The sequence below is a fragment of the Geotrypetes seraphini genome, chromosome 2 (assembly GCF_902459505.1).
Source record: "Geotrypetes seraphini chromosome 2, aGeoSer1.1, whole genome shotgun sequence".
In the NCBI taxonomy this organism is placed as follows: Eukaryota; Metazoa; Chordata; class Amphibia; order Gymnophiona; family Dermophiidae; genus Geotrypetes; species Geotrypetes seraphini.
This window is the reverse complement of record NC_047085.1, coordinates 365,483,074-365,497,170: the sequence shown is the minus strand read 5'-3', so window position 1 is coordinate 365,497,170 and position 14,097 is coordinate 365,483,074. Positions and strand designations below refer to the sequence as shown.

Genomic DNA, 14,097 nt, shown 5'->3' with positions numbered 1-14,097 from the left:
TAGTGATACACAGACTAATGCTTTAGGGCCTCAACTTAAAAACAGACATGAGAAGATTACCTCCCTCTTTCCCCCAAACCTTTTTTGAACACAGCTCTGCTTGGATCACATCTGCTGGCAACGAGTTCCAGAGAATAACTATTCACTGAGCGACAAAGTATTTTCTACTATTTGTTTCAAAAGCATTTACTTCATGGTGTGTCCTCTAGTCTTTGTACTTTTTATTATGTTGTTTTACTGCTCTGAGATAACCTTTGGGAGAAACCGGATGAGTATGAAGAACTACCCTATCGTAGAATGCTGTATAAGGTGGATTCACAGCACTGCATATGTCTAGTAGCGCTATATAATGATTAATAGTAGTAGTATTACTTGAAGCTTACTGACTTGGCGTGCAGATGTAAGAGATATGAGGAATACTACTTTCCAAGTGAGATTTTTGAGAGATAAGGTCGAGAGTGGTTCAAAAGTCCCAACCCACTGGAGGAGGCTTGAAGAGTGGCTTGGTATGATAAAGGCCTTTCATGAATCTAGAAACTAGAGGATGAACAGACAATAGCTTTTTGTCTAGTGATGTATGGAAAGCACTGATAGCCCTAAAGTGAACTCTGACTGCAGTAGTTTTAAGACCAGAGCTGGCAAGGTGCAGGAGATAGTCAAGCACCGATAGTAGAATGCATGTGATTGGATTCAGCAAGCGATGACACACCAGACTGTGAAGCAAGTCCACTTAAAATGATAGCAGCGCTGAGTGGAAGTTTTATTTTAGAAGCTTCAATGATGGCTGACACTGGTGCAGATAGTGAGAAAGCATCAGTTGGGAAAGAGATACCATGCTATGAGTGCTAATGAATGTAGACTGGGATGGAGGACAGAGTCCTTGTTCCGTGTCAGCAATGTTGGAAAGATTTGGAGTGTGATGGGTTCCTTTATGCTGAGTTGCAGGAGGAGAGGGAATCATGGTTGATGTGGCCACCAAGGTACTATGAGTATGATAGTGGCACAGTCTTGACGAAGTTTGAATACAGTTTTCCTGACCAGCAGGGATTGAAGGGAAAGTATAAAGAAACCTGCTCATCCAGTTGAGGAAGAAAGCATCTGACTCCAGATGGTCTGGAGTGTAGATTCTGGAACAGAAGATTGGAAGTTTGTTGTTGAGGAGAAATGCAAAAAATCCACTTCTGGAGTCCCTCAGTCTGAGAATATCTAACGAAGGATTGTTAAGTTGAGTGACCATTCATGTGGTTGTAAGACTATGCTCAATTTGTCCACTGTAGTCAAAAATATGTTACAAGGAATTACCCAGGACCAGATATGTAGCACTTCTTAGCATAATGGGTGAGACTCCGTGCCTCCTAGTTTGTCAACCTAGTTGTTTGTTCGAATGAGTACGACTCTATTGAGGAGGTGGTCTTGGGATACATGGAGGGCATAGCGAATTGCTCAAAGTTCTAGACTGATGTGGAGAGATTTTTCTTGAGTGGACTAAGTGCCTTTAGAGTGTAGGCCATCGAGATAAGCCCCCCAACTGAGCTTGGAAGCATCCATTGTTAATGTTTTATGATGTGACAGAATATGAAAAAGAAGTCTTTTGGACAGATTGGACATCAGCCACCACTGAAGAGACTGATGAAGGGCTGGTGTCACTTGGATGCATTGAGATAAGAGTCCTACTGGCCTGAGACTATCTAGAGTGCCCATTGAGATTCTCTGAGATGTAGATGGGCAAAGGAAGTCACATAAACTGTAGAGGCCTTGTGGCCCAGGAGATGTATATTTTAGTGTGCAGTGATGTGTTGGAGTGAGGAGACTTTCTGGCAGATATGTAGGAGGGTGTCGAGTTTTTGCTGAGGTAGAAAAGCACAAGACTGAGTTATGTCTAGAACTGCTCCAATTAACTCCAGAGTTTGAGTAGGTTGGAAATGAGATTTCTCATAATTCACTAAAAATCCGAGAAGTTCTAGTAGACATACAGTATTGTTGAAATCATGGCCTGGTGAGCTTGTTGAGGCAATGGGGCCTTGATTAACCAGTTGTTTAGGTAAAGGAACACATGAAAGCTGAACAAACATAGAAGTGCAGCTATCACTAAATATTTTGTGAATACTCTGGATGCTGAAGCCAGTCCAAATGGTAGTACTCTGTATTGAAAGTAGCGTGTGCCCATTCAAAAGCGAAGATATTTCTTGTGGGCGAGGAAGATGGAAATGTGTGTGTAGACTTCCTTGAGGTCCAGAGAGCAGAGCCAATCATTTTTCTCCAACAGTAGTAACAGGGTTCTCAGAGAGACCATGCAAAATTTCTCCTTTACTAAGTATTTGTTGATAGTGTGGAGGTCTAGAATCAGGCATAGACCCCTGGATTTCTTTGGTATGAGAAAATATTTTGAGTAGAACCCTCAGCCACTCTGCTTCGTTGATATTTGTTCTATGGCACTGAGCTGGAGCAGGGCTGAGAGCACTTGGTGAAGGAGGGTTTTCTGATGGGAGTTGAAATTCGAATCTGTTGGGAGAATGATTTGGAGGTGTTTTCTGTAAACGTAGGGCATAACCCTGACTCCCACCTGGAAGACCCAGTGATCTGATGTTATCAGGGACCATTGGTGAAAACATTAAGTGAGTCGACCTCCTATGGGAAGAGTCTGAGGTAAGTGTTGAAAAATATTGACTATAGCCTCTTGTATGGAGTCAAAAAGATTGTTGTTGCTTGGATTGAGATTTTTGCACACTTTGCTGTCGGGGAAATTTGTGAGGATGAGGATGGTAGATTATATCTACACTTGGAATAATAAGTGGAAAGTCTAGAGGTATTAGAATGGTCAATCGTGATGGACCAGAAGATTGCAAAGGCAACGTGAGTTGATCACGTATCTTGTTCTTCCTGCCTCCCCGAGCCAGGCCAGGTGTGTACAAGTGCCCCACAAGCCTTCACCTCCAATGTCAATTCTGATGTCGGAGAGGAAGTTCTGGGCCAGCCAATCACTGCCTGGCTGGCATGGAATTTCCTCTCTGACGTGGGGGGGGGGGGGGGGAGGGAAGGCTTGTGGGCCCGGCGCTTGTATACACCAGGCCTGGCTCAGGAAGCAGGGAGAAATCGGCATGGTGGCTGGAGGGGGCAGGGAGAAAGAATCGCGGAAGTGGAGAGATCGGCACAATGGCTGGGGGGGGCAGGGGGAGAGAGAAAGACAGGCAGGCAGGGGGAGAGAGAAAGACAGAAATAAAGAGGAGGGCAGGGGGAGAGAGAAAGAAAGAGACAGAAAGAAAAGGGGAAGGGGCAGAAAGAAAGAAATATTGGATTTGCAGGAGGAAGTGCAACCAGAGACTCATGAAATCACCAGACAAAAAGGTGGGAAAAATGATTTTATTTTCAGTTTAGTGATCACAATCTGTCTGTTTTAAGAATTTATATCTGCTGTCTATATTTTGCACTTTGGCCCCCTTCTACTAAACCATGATAGTGGTTTATAACGCAGGGAGCCTATGAGTGTCGGGAGCTGCGAGGGGCATTCAGCGCAGTTCCCTGTGCTAAAAACCGCTATTGCAGTTTAGTAAAAGGGGAGAGGGTATATTTGTCTATTTTTGTATAATTGTTACTGAGGTGACATTGCATATTTTAAAGTCATCTGCCTTGACCTCTGAAAAAAAACCCTGAATACAAATGATAATTAACATTTTCTCTGCGTACAGTGTGCTTTGTGTTTTTTTAAATCTTATTGTTGGTCGATCATTTTGACTTGGTCATTTTAAAAGTAGCTCGCAAGCCAAAAACGTGTGGGCACCCCTGGTCTAGAGCTTTTCAACTTGAAAGAAAAAGTCAACTGATAAAAATGGAACCTTTAACTACAAAACATTTATCTAATCTTTAAAAGAACTCTAAAACAAGAGGACACTTCATGAAACTAACAACCATCAGACTTGAAAAAGAAAAAAAAAGCTAGAGATTATGCACAGCATGAAAAAATACTGTGGAATCTGTTGGCAGAGGACATAGTGACTGACAAACTTACCAGATTTCAAAAAGATGTTTGCACAAGTTCTTGGCGTTAAAGTCCATAAAAAATTAACCGTGTAAGCATGAGAAAGCCCTTGAAATGAGCTACCAGTATGAGAAATATTGATCTGCTGTATATTTGTAACCTGGACTGGCCATCATTCTAGACATGATACCAAGTTTGATGGACCTTAGCTTAATTTAGCATGACTTTAAAGTCTCCTTCTTAAGTTATTACCATTTAGGTGCCCCCAGTAACTGAATGATCGGCATATTTTTTTTTCTGTACAAGGAACAATTAAGGCCATATTCTATAAACAGTGCCATAACTTTGGTGGCGATAAGCACATTGCTGCTGCCTAATCTAATTGTTTTAATTGGCTTTAATCAGCGTGGTAATTGACTATGTCATTTAAAAATCAATAAAAAATTTGTTAAAAGTAGGCGCCAGGAAGCATCTATTGTGTAAGCGTTGCAATCGCATCTACAGCAGGATGTCTAATGGTGCCTTACGCCTGAGTGGGTGTACTTAGTGGGTAGAGCGGGACTCAGGCACCATTTGGTGTGATTCACATAAAGAACTTAGACATCTGCGATGTAGGCAAGTAAAACTCTGGCCTACACTGAATATGCCTAAGTTTTCTGGTAGGTGCCATTAGCCGTGATTCTTTTGACGGTACCTAAGCTTGACTGACATGTGGACAGCGCCATTTTTCTAGGCGGCTGGTGATTTAAGTGCCATTTGCAGAATCTGGCCCTTATTGCCTTTTAAAAATTGCTGCACTCCTATTTTGGCAGCTACTTCCAGGGTATTACAAGTCATGAATGCTTTAGTACTCCATCTGATTATCTATACTGTACTAGACTGCTCCCCTTATAGGGAAATTCTTACTTTACGGTGGCTCACCAACTCATTTTCTGGAAACAATGGCCATGAAGAGGAATTAACATTCTGATATCCTAGAACCCTCCGAGTCCCAGATGCTGTCCTTCACTTCTTTGCAAACCAAGTTTGGGATTCCCTCTACCTCATTCTTTCAGTATTTTCAGCTGCGTGCCTGCTTGTCTTCCCTATAGTCATCTATCCTTTCCTCTCCTTTATAAAATCGGCTACCACACCTTATTAAAAGGACTACTCTGTGTAGTAAAATGCTTATTTAATAATTTATTCCTAAAAGTCACACAAATGAAAAAAGGTTATTTGGTCACTAAGCAGAAAATACATTGCTAAGAAATAACCATACAGTAAAGTTTTTGAATCAATCAGTTTTGAACTTCCATGATGTAAACATTACAAGGCATAGAACACTTTTGGATTGCAATTAAGTCACCCAATCCATAATGTGAAGACCAAAGAATCAGAAATTTCTTATCTACTGTGACAGGGCAGAGTACCTGTTACTGGCCAGCGGAAGGAGCTCAAGCAGTAGAGCTCATTGAGCCTGAGAAGAGAGCTGATTTGCTTAAGAGCTGCAAATGCTGCTGGGAGCTGTCCACTCACCCTGATTGGATTGTGGTGCTGAAAAGAACAGCTCCTAGCACAGAGAGCTTAGAAGGCAAGGAGCTCCTTTGGGAGGAGGAATATAGGCCTCTGGCCTAATTCCTGGTAAGCCCTGAAGGCCACGGCTGACTGGTGCAGTGGAGTACAGTGGTCAGGCTCATCAGTCCTGACAGGGGGATTGGTGCAGTGGAGAACAGAAGTGCAGTGGTGGGAGGGTCCACAGGGACATATATACCAGCAGAGAGATCTGGTCCTGTAGTGAAGCAGGGACCTATACAATGGCAGGAAAGAGTTAAAGAGTAGCCAGAGGACCTGGTTTTGTCTGGAGTCAAAGAAGCCGCTCAGGCTTGACAACTGGTGGTGGGACCAGTGAAGAATCCAGGAAGGAAAGCCTTTAGGATGTGAGTCTGCGATAAGATGGCAGAGGGGCTGGGAGAGCACTCAGTGCATAAGGCGACTGAGCAGTTAGTAGTCCTCAGGGGGTGAGTCTGAGATAAGCCAGCTGAAGGGCTGGTAGAGCCCTCGGTGCGTGCGTGTAGTATAAGACAACTGAGTGACGGAAGTGCTGGAAGAGTTCAAGGCTGGAGGCACCAGCTGGTATGGTGCCAACTGGTGGAGTGACCAGTAAATGGCACCGGAAGCTGCCAAAGACCTGGAGAGCTAATGCAAGGTCAGAAGGACTCTTTAGAAGACCTGGAGAGATGGAGTCCAGGGAGGCCTTGGAAAATGACCAGGAGTCAGGAAGACCTGGTCACATGTTTTAAGAACTGTGTGTGTAACCCTGTTGTGTTTTACAGAGAACAAACTTGCTTGAGTGTGAATATGTGATGGATATTACCGCTTAGCCCAGTCACATGATCACACCAACATAATTTTTTTTTAAATATGAATCTTTATTTAGGTCCCCTTTTACAAAATAGCAGTAAAATGCATCAAAGTCCATAGGAAATGAATGGGCTTTGCTGCATTTACTGTGGTTTTGTAAAAGAGGCCCTCCTTAGTGAATTATTTCTGATGAGGGTTCATGCTTAAATAGAAAGTCGTTTTATTTAGGTGGCATCCAGGTTTTCTCACTGAAATGTGTTGGCAAGACCTGAAGTGAGCTGTTTCATACAAAGAAGCCCTTAAACTGTCAGTTCTGTACAGACTGACCAAAAGTTACAGGAAACATTTAGCTGAAGCTGGCACTGCTGAAAAAGTGACATCAGTTAATAGACAAAGGAACTGATACCTTTTTCACTAAAGAATATTAAAAATTATTTTTGTTGCTTAATCAAAACATTATTTTTATCCAAGTTATTTGTTCAGTTGGGTTTTCTCTATTACTAAAGTTTAGATTATAATCTAATCATTTTATTTTAGTGATAAGATTGAAATGTAAAATAAAACTAAATCATTTTTGTTTTGTATATGTATTTTGTACTCACTAAATGACTGATAAGCAGGTAAAATGATTTAAATATAAATGTTTTTAAACCGTCCCATGAAGTTCAACAACTATTCCTCAGAACTAAGATTATTTATAAACAAGTTACAGTTGATTTTAAAATATTGCTTGAATGGATTTTGAATAAGAACAATGAATACAGCATTTTGCACCATCTCTGATGGGCCACCTATAGTCCTGTTTTTATTTTATGTTACTTTATATCTTAAACCAGGCACTGAAAACTGCTTTTGATCTAACAGCCAACCCCAATAACATAGTAGATGATAGCAGATAAAGACCCACATGGTCTATCCAAACTGCACAACAAGATAAACTCATAGCATAATTTAGAAGCCAGTAACAAAGATACTCCCCATCCAACACAACTAAAGACCATTTATTTATTCAATTTTTTATACCCTTCTCCCAAAGGAGCTCAAAACGGTTTACATTCATTTATTCAGGTACTCAAGCATTTTTCCCTGTCGGTCCCGGCAGGCTCACAATCTACCTAATGTACTTGGGGCAACGGAGGGGATTAAGTGACTTGCCCAGGGTCACAAGGAGCAGTGTGAGTTTGAACCTACAACCACAGGGTGCTGAGGCTGTAGCTTTAACCACTGCCGCCACACACAGAGTATGACTTAAGATTTCCACCACCCCCCACCCCCATGGATGGAATGAGTAAACAGCATCAGTAAATCGGGTGCTTAACACAATTCCCATTAGGGAAAGGGAATGGGACTTGTATTGTACAATATACTGTCTTTTTGTAGCTATACAACCACACTCAAAGTGGTTTACATACGGGTCCTTCAAGCATGTTTCCTATCTGTTCTGGTGGATCTGGGGAAGTGGAGGACTACCTCCCCCCCCCTTTTACTAAGCCGCGGTACAGGTTTCTACAAAGGCCCAGGGCGCTAAATGCTCAGACGCTGCTCCGATGCGCATAGGAATTCTACCACGGCTTAGTATTTGGGGTGGGGTGGGGTGAGGGTAAATGACTGAGGCTGTAGCTCTTAACCACTACACCACACACAGGAGTCCTTGCTGACACTTAGGCAGTAAGAGCTTCCCTGCTAACCACTCACTGATTGGTTAGTAAGGTGATATAGCTGTGCTACTCAATTAGAGCTGGGCACACCTCTCTCCACCCCCAAACACGCTCTCACTGCTAAAAAAATAAAAAATATTTTTAGTGCATGGGAAGTGTGCATCGATCTGAAAATTGCAACGGAATGCCTGCGTTAGTGCTTACTGCAGCTTAGTAAAAGGGCACTTGAATTATAATTTAAAAAAAAAAAATCACTGGATCTAGTGCAACATAAACTCAGGGATTTCAAACTAAATTTATAGTTATCCTTAGGGAGGACCAAGTTAAGGCCCTCTTTCACTAAGCAGCAGCGGAGGTTTCTATTGTGGCCCAAGGTACTAAATGCTCTGACGCTCATAGAAATTTATTGTGAGGTGAAAGATTGCCTTCTGACCTGAATGATTATATAAATGACTAGTCTTATAGCCCGTTACATTAACGGGTGCTAGAATATATGTGTGTGTGTGTCTGTCTTTATTTCTTTTTCTCTCTCCTTAGCCGCTTTCTGTATTTCTGTCTTTTGGTTTGTTTGTTTTTCCTTGGCTGTCCACAACCACCCCTTGCCTGCTTCCCATCCATTCTCCCTTCCTTTTACCTCCCCTGTGTCCTCCACCACCCCATCACTGCTCACCTTATCTAGCAGCAACCCTTCTCCCTTTTTTTTACCTCCCCCCTGTCCATCATCACCTCCTTCCTGCTCCCCCTGTCCAGCAGTGGGCCTCATGTGCAGTATTTTCCTCCCCCCCCATATCTTCCTCCTTAACTCCATGCCCTACCATTCTCTCCCCTTTTGCTCCCTTTCCTCCTTCAACTTCATCGGACAGCAGCAGCAGCATTTATAATTAATTGCTGTTGCCGGCTTCAGGTCTTCCTCTCTGGCGGGTCCTGTCTACTTCATGAAAACATGAAGTAGGCAGGATCCGCCAGAGAGGAAGGCCTGAAGCCAGCAACAGCTGAGAATTTTAAACGCTGCTGCTGCTCGAAAAAGCCAGGCCTTAACCACAAAGCTGGGGGGGGAAGGGTTTTAAAAGGTATTTCGTCGGCGTTGTTGGGGGGGGGGGGGGTGTTGAAAAGCCATCTTTTAAAAACTTAGCTGTTTTATTTTAAAATGCCGTCCGGGTTCGGCTGCGGCGGCTGACATCCAGCTCGGGAGGGTGGGGGTGGGGAGAGAGAGAGCTTCGGGCGGCCAAGTATATTTTTCAGTTGAAAGATGCGGTGGCTCCTTTCAAGATCCCCGACTGCATCAGACTTCAGGCAAGGAGCACGGCAGACCGAAGAATAGCACGGCCGACAGCCGCCGTGTCCGACATCCGCCTCGGGGGAGTAGAGAGAGTGTTTCATGCGCATGCACACTCCTATCTGCGGTGCCCTATAGCGCACGGAAAACGGAACATGCAATGGGAGTGCGCATGCGCGGCTTAGCCTTTTATTATATTAGATTATACGATTACCGTAATGAATGGATGACTATAAATGGCCTTGTGTTGAATGTAACCACAAAACAAAAAGGAGACCTGTGTTCCACGATAACACAGATGAATCCAAAACAACAAAAGTGGAACAATAGTCCCTGGATGTGACTGGAGTTGTCTGATTCAAAAGTTTATTATGATTAAAATATCATATAAAAGTATCAAAATTAAAAAGTTGTAAATACAAAAAAAACATATTGAAAAACTTTCACAATACACGAATTGCTCCCAGAAATGGTAATTAAAACTGAATCCTGAAAGCATCATAAGTCATGGAGGGGACAAAAGAGAGGCCTTTCTGTAATAAAGATTTTTAATAAGTTGTCAATGGATATGAAGACAAATTAAAAATAGGCAACAGTTTCTGATATTGAGACTTGGAGTAACCTCAATAGGTGGAATTTTTTTCTAAGGTATCCGTGCAAGTGCATAATAAGATATCAATCAGTTAAATATGTTTTCTTGGAGCCTTCTCAATTATCTAGCTTTATATCTCTCAAGAGTCTTGGAAAAGAAAATAATGTAACAACTTCTAAAGAATAGAAAACTCTCTTATCAGCTGCAGACTACAGCTATTGTACTTAATTATTTCTTCAGTGTTTGTAATCACTCTGACTTATTCTTGGATCTTCTATCATTGAGGACTTGAGATGGATTAAGAAATGTATTTAATTTCTTTGATTATTTTTTAATTCATATTTTTGATATGGATGTGAATTTATATTATCTCAATCTGACTTTCTGTACAAGATGTAAATGCTTGATTGATTTATGTTTGAAAATATAAATAAATAAATAAAAAATAAATAAAAATAGGAATTCTATTATCAATGATGTTGTTGAGAGACTAGTCCGGTTTTAATTACCATTTCTGGGAGCAATTAGTGCAATGTGAGATTTCTTCAATATATGTTTTTTTCTGTATTTAGAACTTTTTAATTTTGCTCATAATAAACTTTTGAATCCGACGACTCCTGTCACATCCAGGGACTATTGTTCCACTTTTGTTGAATTTAACAAAGACTGAATTTATGATTGTAGGTAATGCAAATGGACATTTTGGTCTGAGAGTGTGTTTATAACAGATTATTCAAATGCAGTTAAGAAGGAAATTATGCTTTTGTGAATAATAATTGATGCAAAACTAACAATGAGTTCACAAGTAGCAAGAGTAGTGCAGATGGCATAGTTTGCTTTGAGAATGTTGGCTCAATTGAAAGCAGTGCTTACTTGCTGGGATTTTTGACAAGTTTTACAGAGTATGGTGCTATCAAAATTGGACTATTGCAATGGCTTGAACCTAGACATGGCTGCTATTCAGGTACAGGCTTTGCTGGTTGTCCAAAATTCTTCCACTCAGATGCTTATGGGAGTCTCATGTTTCAATCATATTACCCTTATATTAAAGAAAATGCTTTTGGCTTCCAGTGCAATTTCGCATACATTATAAGATTCTGAAATTGGTTCATAAAGGCATTTATGGTAAACTTCCCAGATATGTTAATGACATTTTACAGATTTATAAGCCAGGGCGTACATTGAGACCTGAGAAAAGCATATAGTTGGATGAGGGAATAAGAGGTGATGTACATTATGTGAGTACAGCAAAATCTTCTTTTTCAGTAGCTGGTCTGACTTTATGGAATGGTAGTTTTGGAAATCTGCAGCATGTGTTTGTTTTTTAAGAAGCTATTGAAGGCATTTTTTTCTTTCAGGCATTTCATTGAAATGATGATTGATTGTATTTAGGAAGATTCATGTATCAAAACAATCATATCGATATAATGTTATACTACTGATGTAAACAATATTTTTTTAATTTTGTAAATGTGTTTGAGACTGTGGATGTTTTATTGTAAGCTGCCTAGGTTTTAGGCATATAACAAATATTTTAAATATAGCACACAGCAATGCAAGCACGCTAACCAATTAGAATAAAAACACACCCACGCTGCCCCAGCATTAAACAATAAATTTATTTTTTAGAGCATGGAAAGTACATGCACATCCTATAATTATTGTTGGATGCCTCAGCACACCCTGAAGCAAGTCTTTTTTTTTTTTTTTTTGCTGCAGTATGCACACATTAGTGCTTACTGCAGCTTTGTAAAAGAACCCCTTAGTCTGAAACCCATGAGTTTCTAAATCCACTGACCTTTTTTTTATTAGAATTTATACTATGCAATAAATGTATAAATTCTTAGTGAAGAGGAAAGTGTATTATTACAGAGACATAAAGATGACCGATAGCTATACATGAAATGATTGCCTCTTTCCCTTTACCTGTCATTGTGGTCCGAAACCCCACCAGTTTCCCTCATCTCACCACTTTGGCTCCAATCTCTCTCAATTCCATCCTCATCCCAACTAGTCTTGCCCACTGAAATCTCTGCCCTTCACTCCACCATCCTCCAAGCTAGCCAGCCCTAGTCACCCTTACCCCACCGCAATATGCCAGTCTCAGCCAACTCCCTCACCTTGCTGTCCGACAAAACTGCAGCCACCTGCCCCTACCCCTGGACCGGCTGCTCTCTTCCACTCTAAAACCATGCTACTGTCTTACCATTTGGCCATAAGGTGATCCTGTGCTGGTCTGTCTGAAATCTCACACTATTGACACCACCAGCACATGAGTTTGGACATCATGCTGCTCAAACTCACTGATTCATAAAGTAATGTACCAAAATTAAGCAGCTGTTTCAGAGCTAACAATAGCTGCTGCAGGAAAAAATATTTGTGGTGTGAAAATCCTGGATACTATGGTGACCAACTGGCTTGGATCTGTTAAGTTCTGTTTTAAACCCTGGCACCTCTTGAATCCAGCTTTTTTAATTTTAATTGTATTTGCCATAGTAAGTAAATGCCATTAAATCTCTTATTTGCATTGTCCACATTGATTATTTTTTAAGCTCTGTGGAGCAGGGACACTTTTAAGTGTACCTGCAATATTTTGTATGTTTAGCAGTGCTACAGAAATGTAAATACTGTAGTTCTAATATGAAAGGAAATCAAAGTGTGAGCATCAGTCTTGACATTTCTAATGAGGTTCAGTTTCCTTTTAGGCCAAACTTATAAATACTGGGGGGTAGTGAAACAATTTTTGAGTGAGAGGGTCCAAACCAACTCTCTGGCCCTATTCTCTAGCTCTCTAGTTGCAGATGCAACTTTGGGTAAAATTTTGGTAAAACCATAGCCCATGATCATATCACAGGAAAGGAAACTAATAAAATGAGAAAGCACTATGCACATGCCAAACAACTCCACTATATGCACCTTTACATAATACAGCAAGTTCACCACTTTGACTGTACCTCAGAAAGGTGGAATTTCAAAGGCATTGCCCTCACCTTACCTAATTAAACTTTTCACCCATAGGCCATTGTATGCTTCCTTTGCATTCCTGTGTTATTTATACTAAATATTATGATATCAAAATCTGTGGCTTGTACTGAACAAAAGTAGTCAGACTTAGACATAATCCGCAGAGTTATTTCTTTTAATTGTGCAAAACTAAGCCTTAAAGGTATGACAAATTGGATCCTGATGAATGATCAAGTAATTAGAAAAATTCATCACGAATGACAAATAGGAAAGAAAACCAACAACAACACAACCCTACCATCAACAACAACAGACTCAGGAGGTAAGAAAACGGGTCATAGGTTCACAAATAACTATCCCATGACCGTGAGATGTGCTGCTTCCTCACTGACGTACGATGGGGAGTGAAAGAGCACGACATCCTTTCCACATACAGGAACATCTTCTAGGGAAATAAGCGAACCCCAGGGTCATTTAGGTGGGCAAAAAATAATCCTCTTCGCAGCTTTACCGAAGCATCAGCAAGTAGGGTGACAGCACCAGACAGGAAGGAGGGCGTGGAGTGGGAGGGCGAGAAGACACCTGCTTCCTCCGCCTCCTCATCCCTCTCCCTCTGTCTGGGGAGAAAGCAGAGAATAAACCTAGACACAGAAGGGCCCCTAACCAACGGGGGTAGGAGAGGAGAAGGCAGATGCTCTTTCGACCACTGGATAAGGGAATGAAAGGCAGTAGCGGCGGCGCCTCACCTGACAGCCCTTTTTGTGGTGAAACCCCACCACGACGATGTGTAACACGGGACCGCCGCCCTCCGGCACCTCCGGGCCACCCCCGCTCTCCATAGCAGCGCAGCAGACCTTTCAGCGCCGTTAGCCGGCGCGCGGGACGTACACTTCCGGCTGCGCAGTCTCGCGCGCTACTCCCTCCCTTGGGTTCCACGCTTGCCGCTTTCCTTGATGGGGCGCGAGCCAAAGAGAGGGAGCGTCGCGACACAACCGAAGCCGAGACAGAGAGAGCGCGAGCGAGCTAACGAATAGAAAAAGTGAAGCAGACGGGAACCCGGAGCAAACACGTCACTCTAGCGCCCCGCCTTCCAGTTACGACACCATTGCCAACCAGTCCCTGCTGACGTCATCGTTGCTGCACTTGCTCTACTGCCTGCCTCTTTTCCATTTAGGAGATTGGGGTGACGGTTCATTCCCTTTCTGCAAGCCGGTAGCTATTGTCCCAAAAATTGTGCAAAAAACAACCCAGAATCAATTCGAAGCATTTATTTTACCTAATTGTTTTCGGT

General features: G+C 42.0%; 1 protein-coding gene across 2 annotated transcripts in view; it reads right to left on the bottom strand.

Moving 5' to 3' along the window:
- The window catches only part of AVL9 (AVL9 cell migration associated), a 130,972-nt gene extending 117,024 nt beyond the window's left edge, over positions 1-13,948 (bottom strand). The window contains exon 1 of one of the 2 annotated variants that reach the window (XM_033930580.1): positions 13,553-13,948. In XM_033930580.1, coding sequence (XP_033786471.1) covers positions 13,553-13,645 — 93 coding nt within the window. In that variant the 5' untranslated portion in view covers positions 13,646-13,948. The remainder of the gene's footprint in view (positions 1-13,552) is intronic. The other variant, XM_033930579.1, reaches the window with a different exon arrangement.
- Between the last annotated feature and the right edge of the window lie 149 nt (positions 13,949-14,097).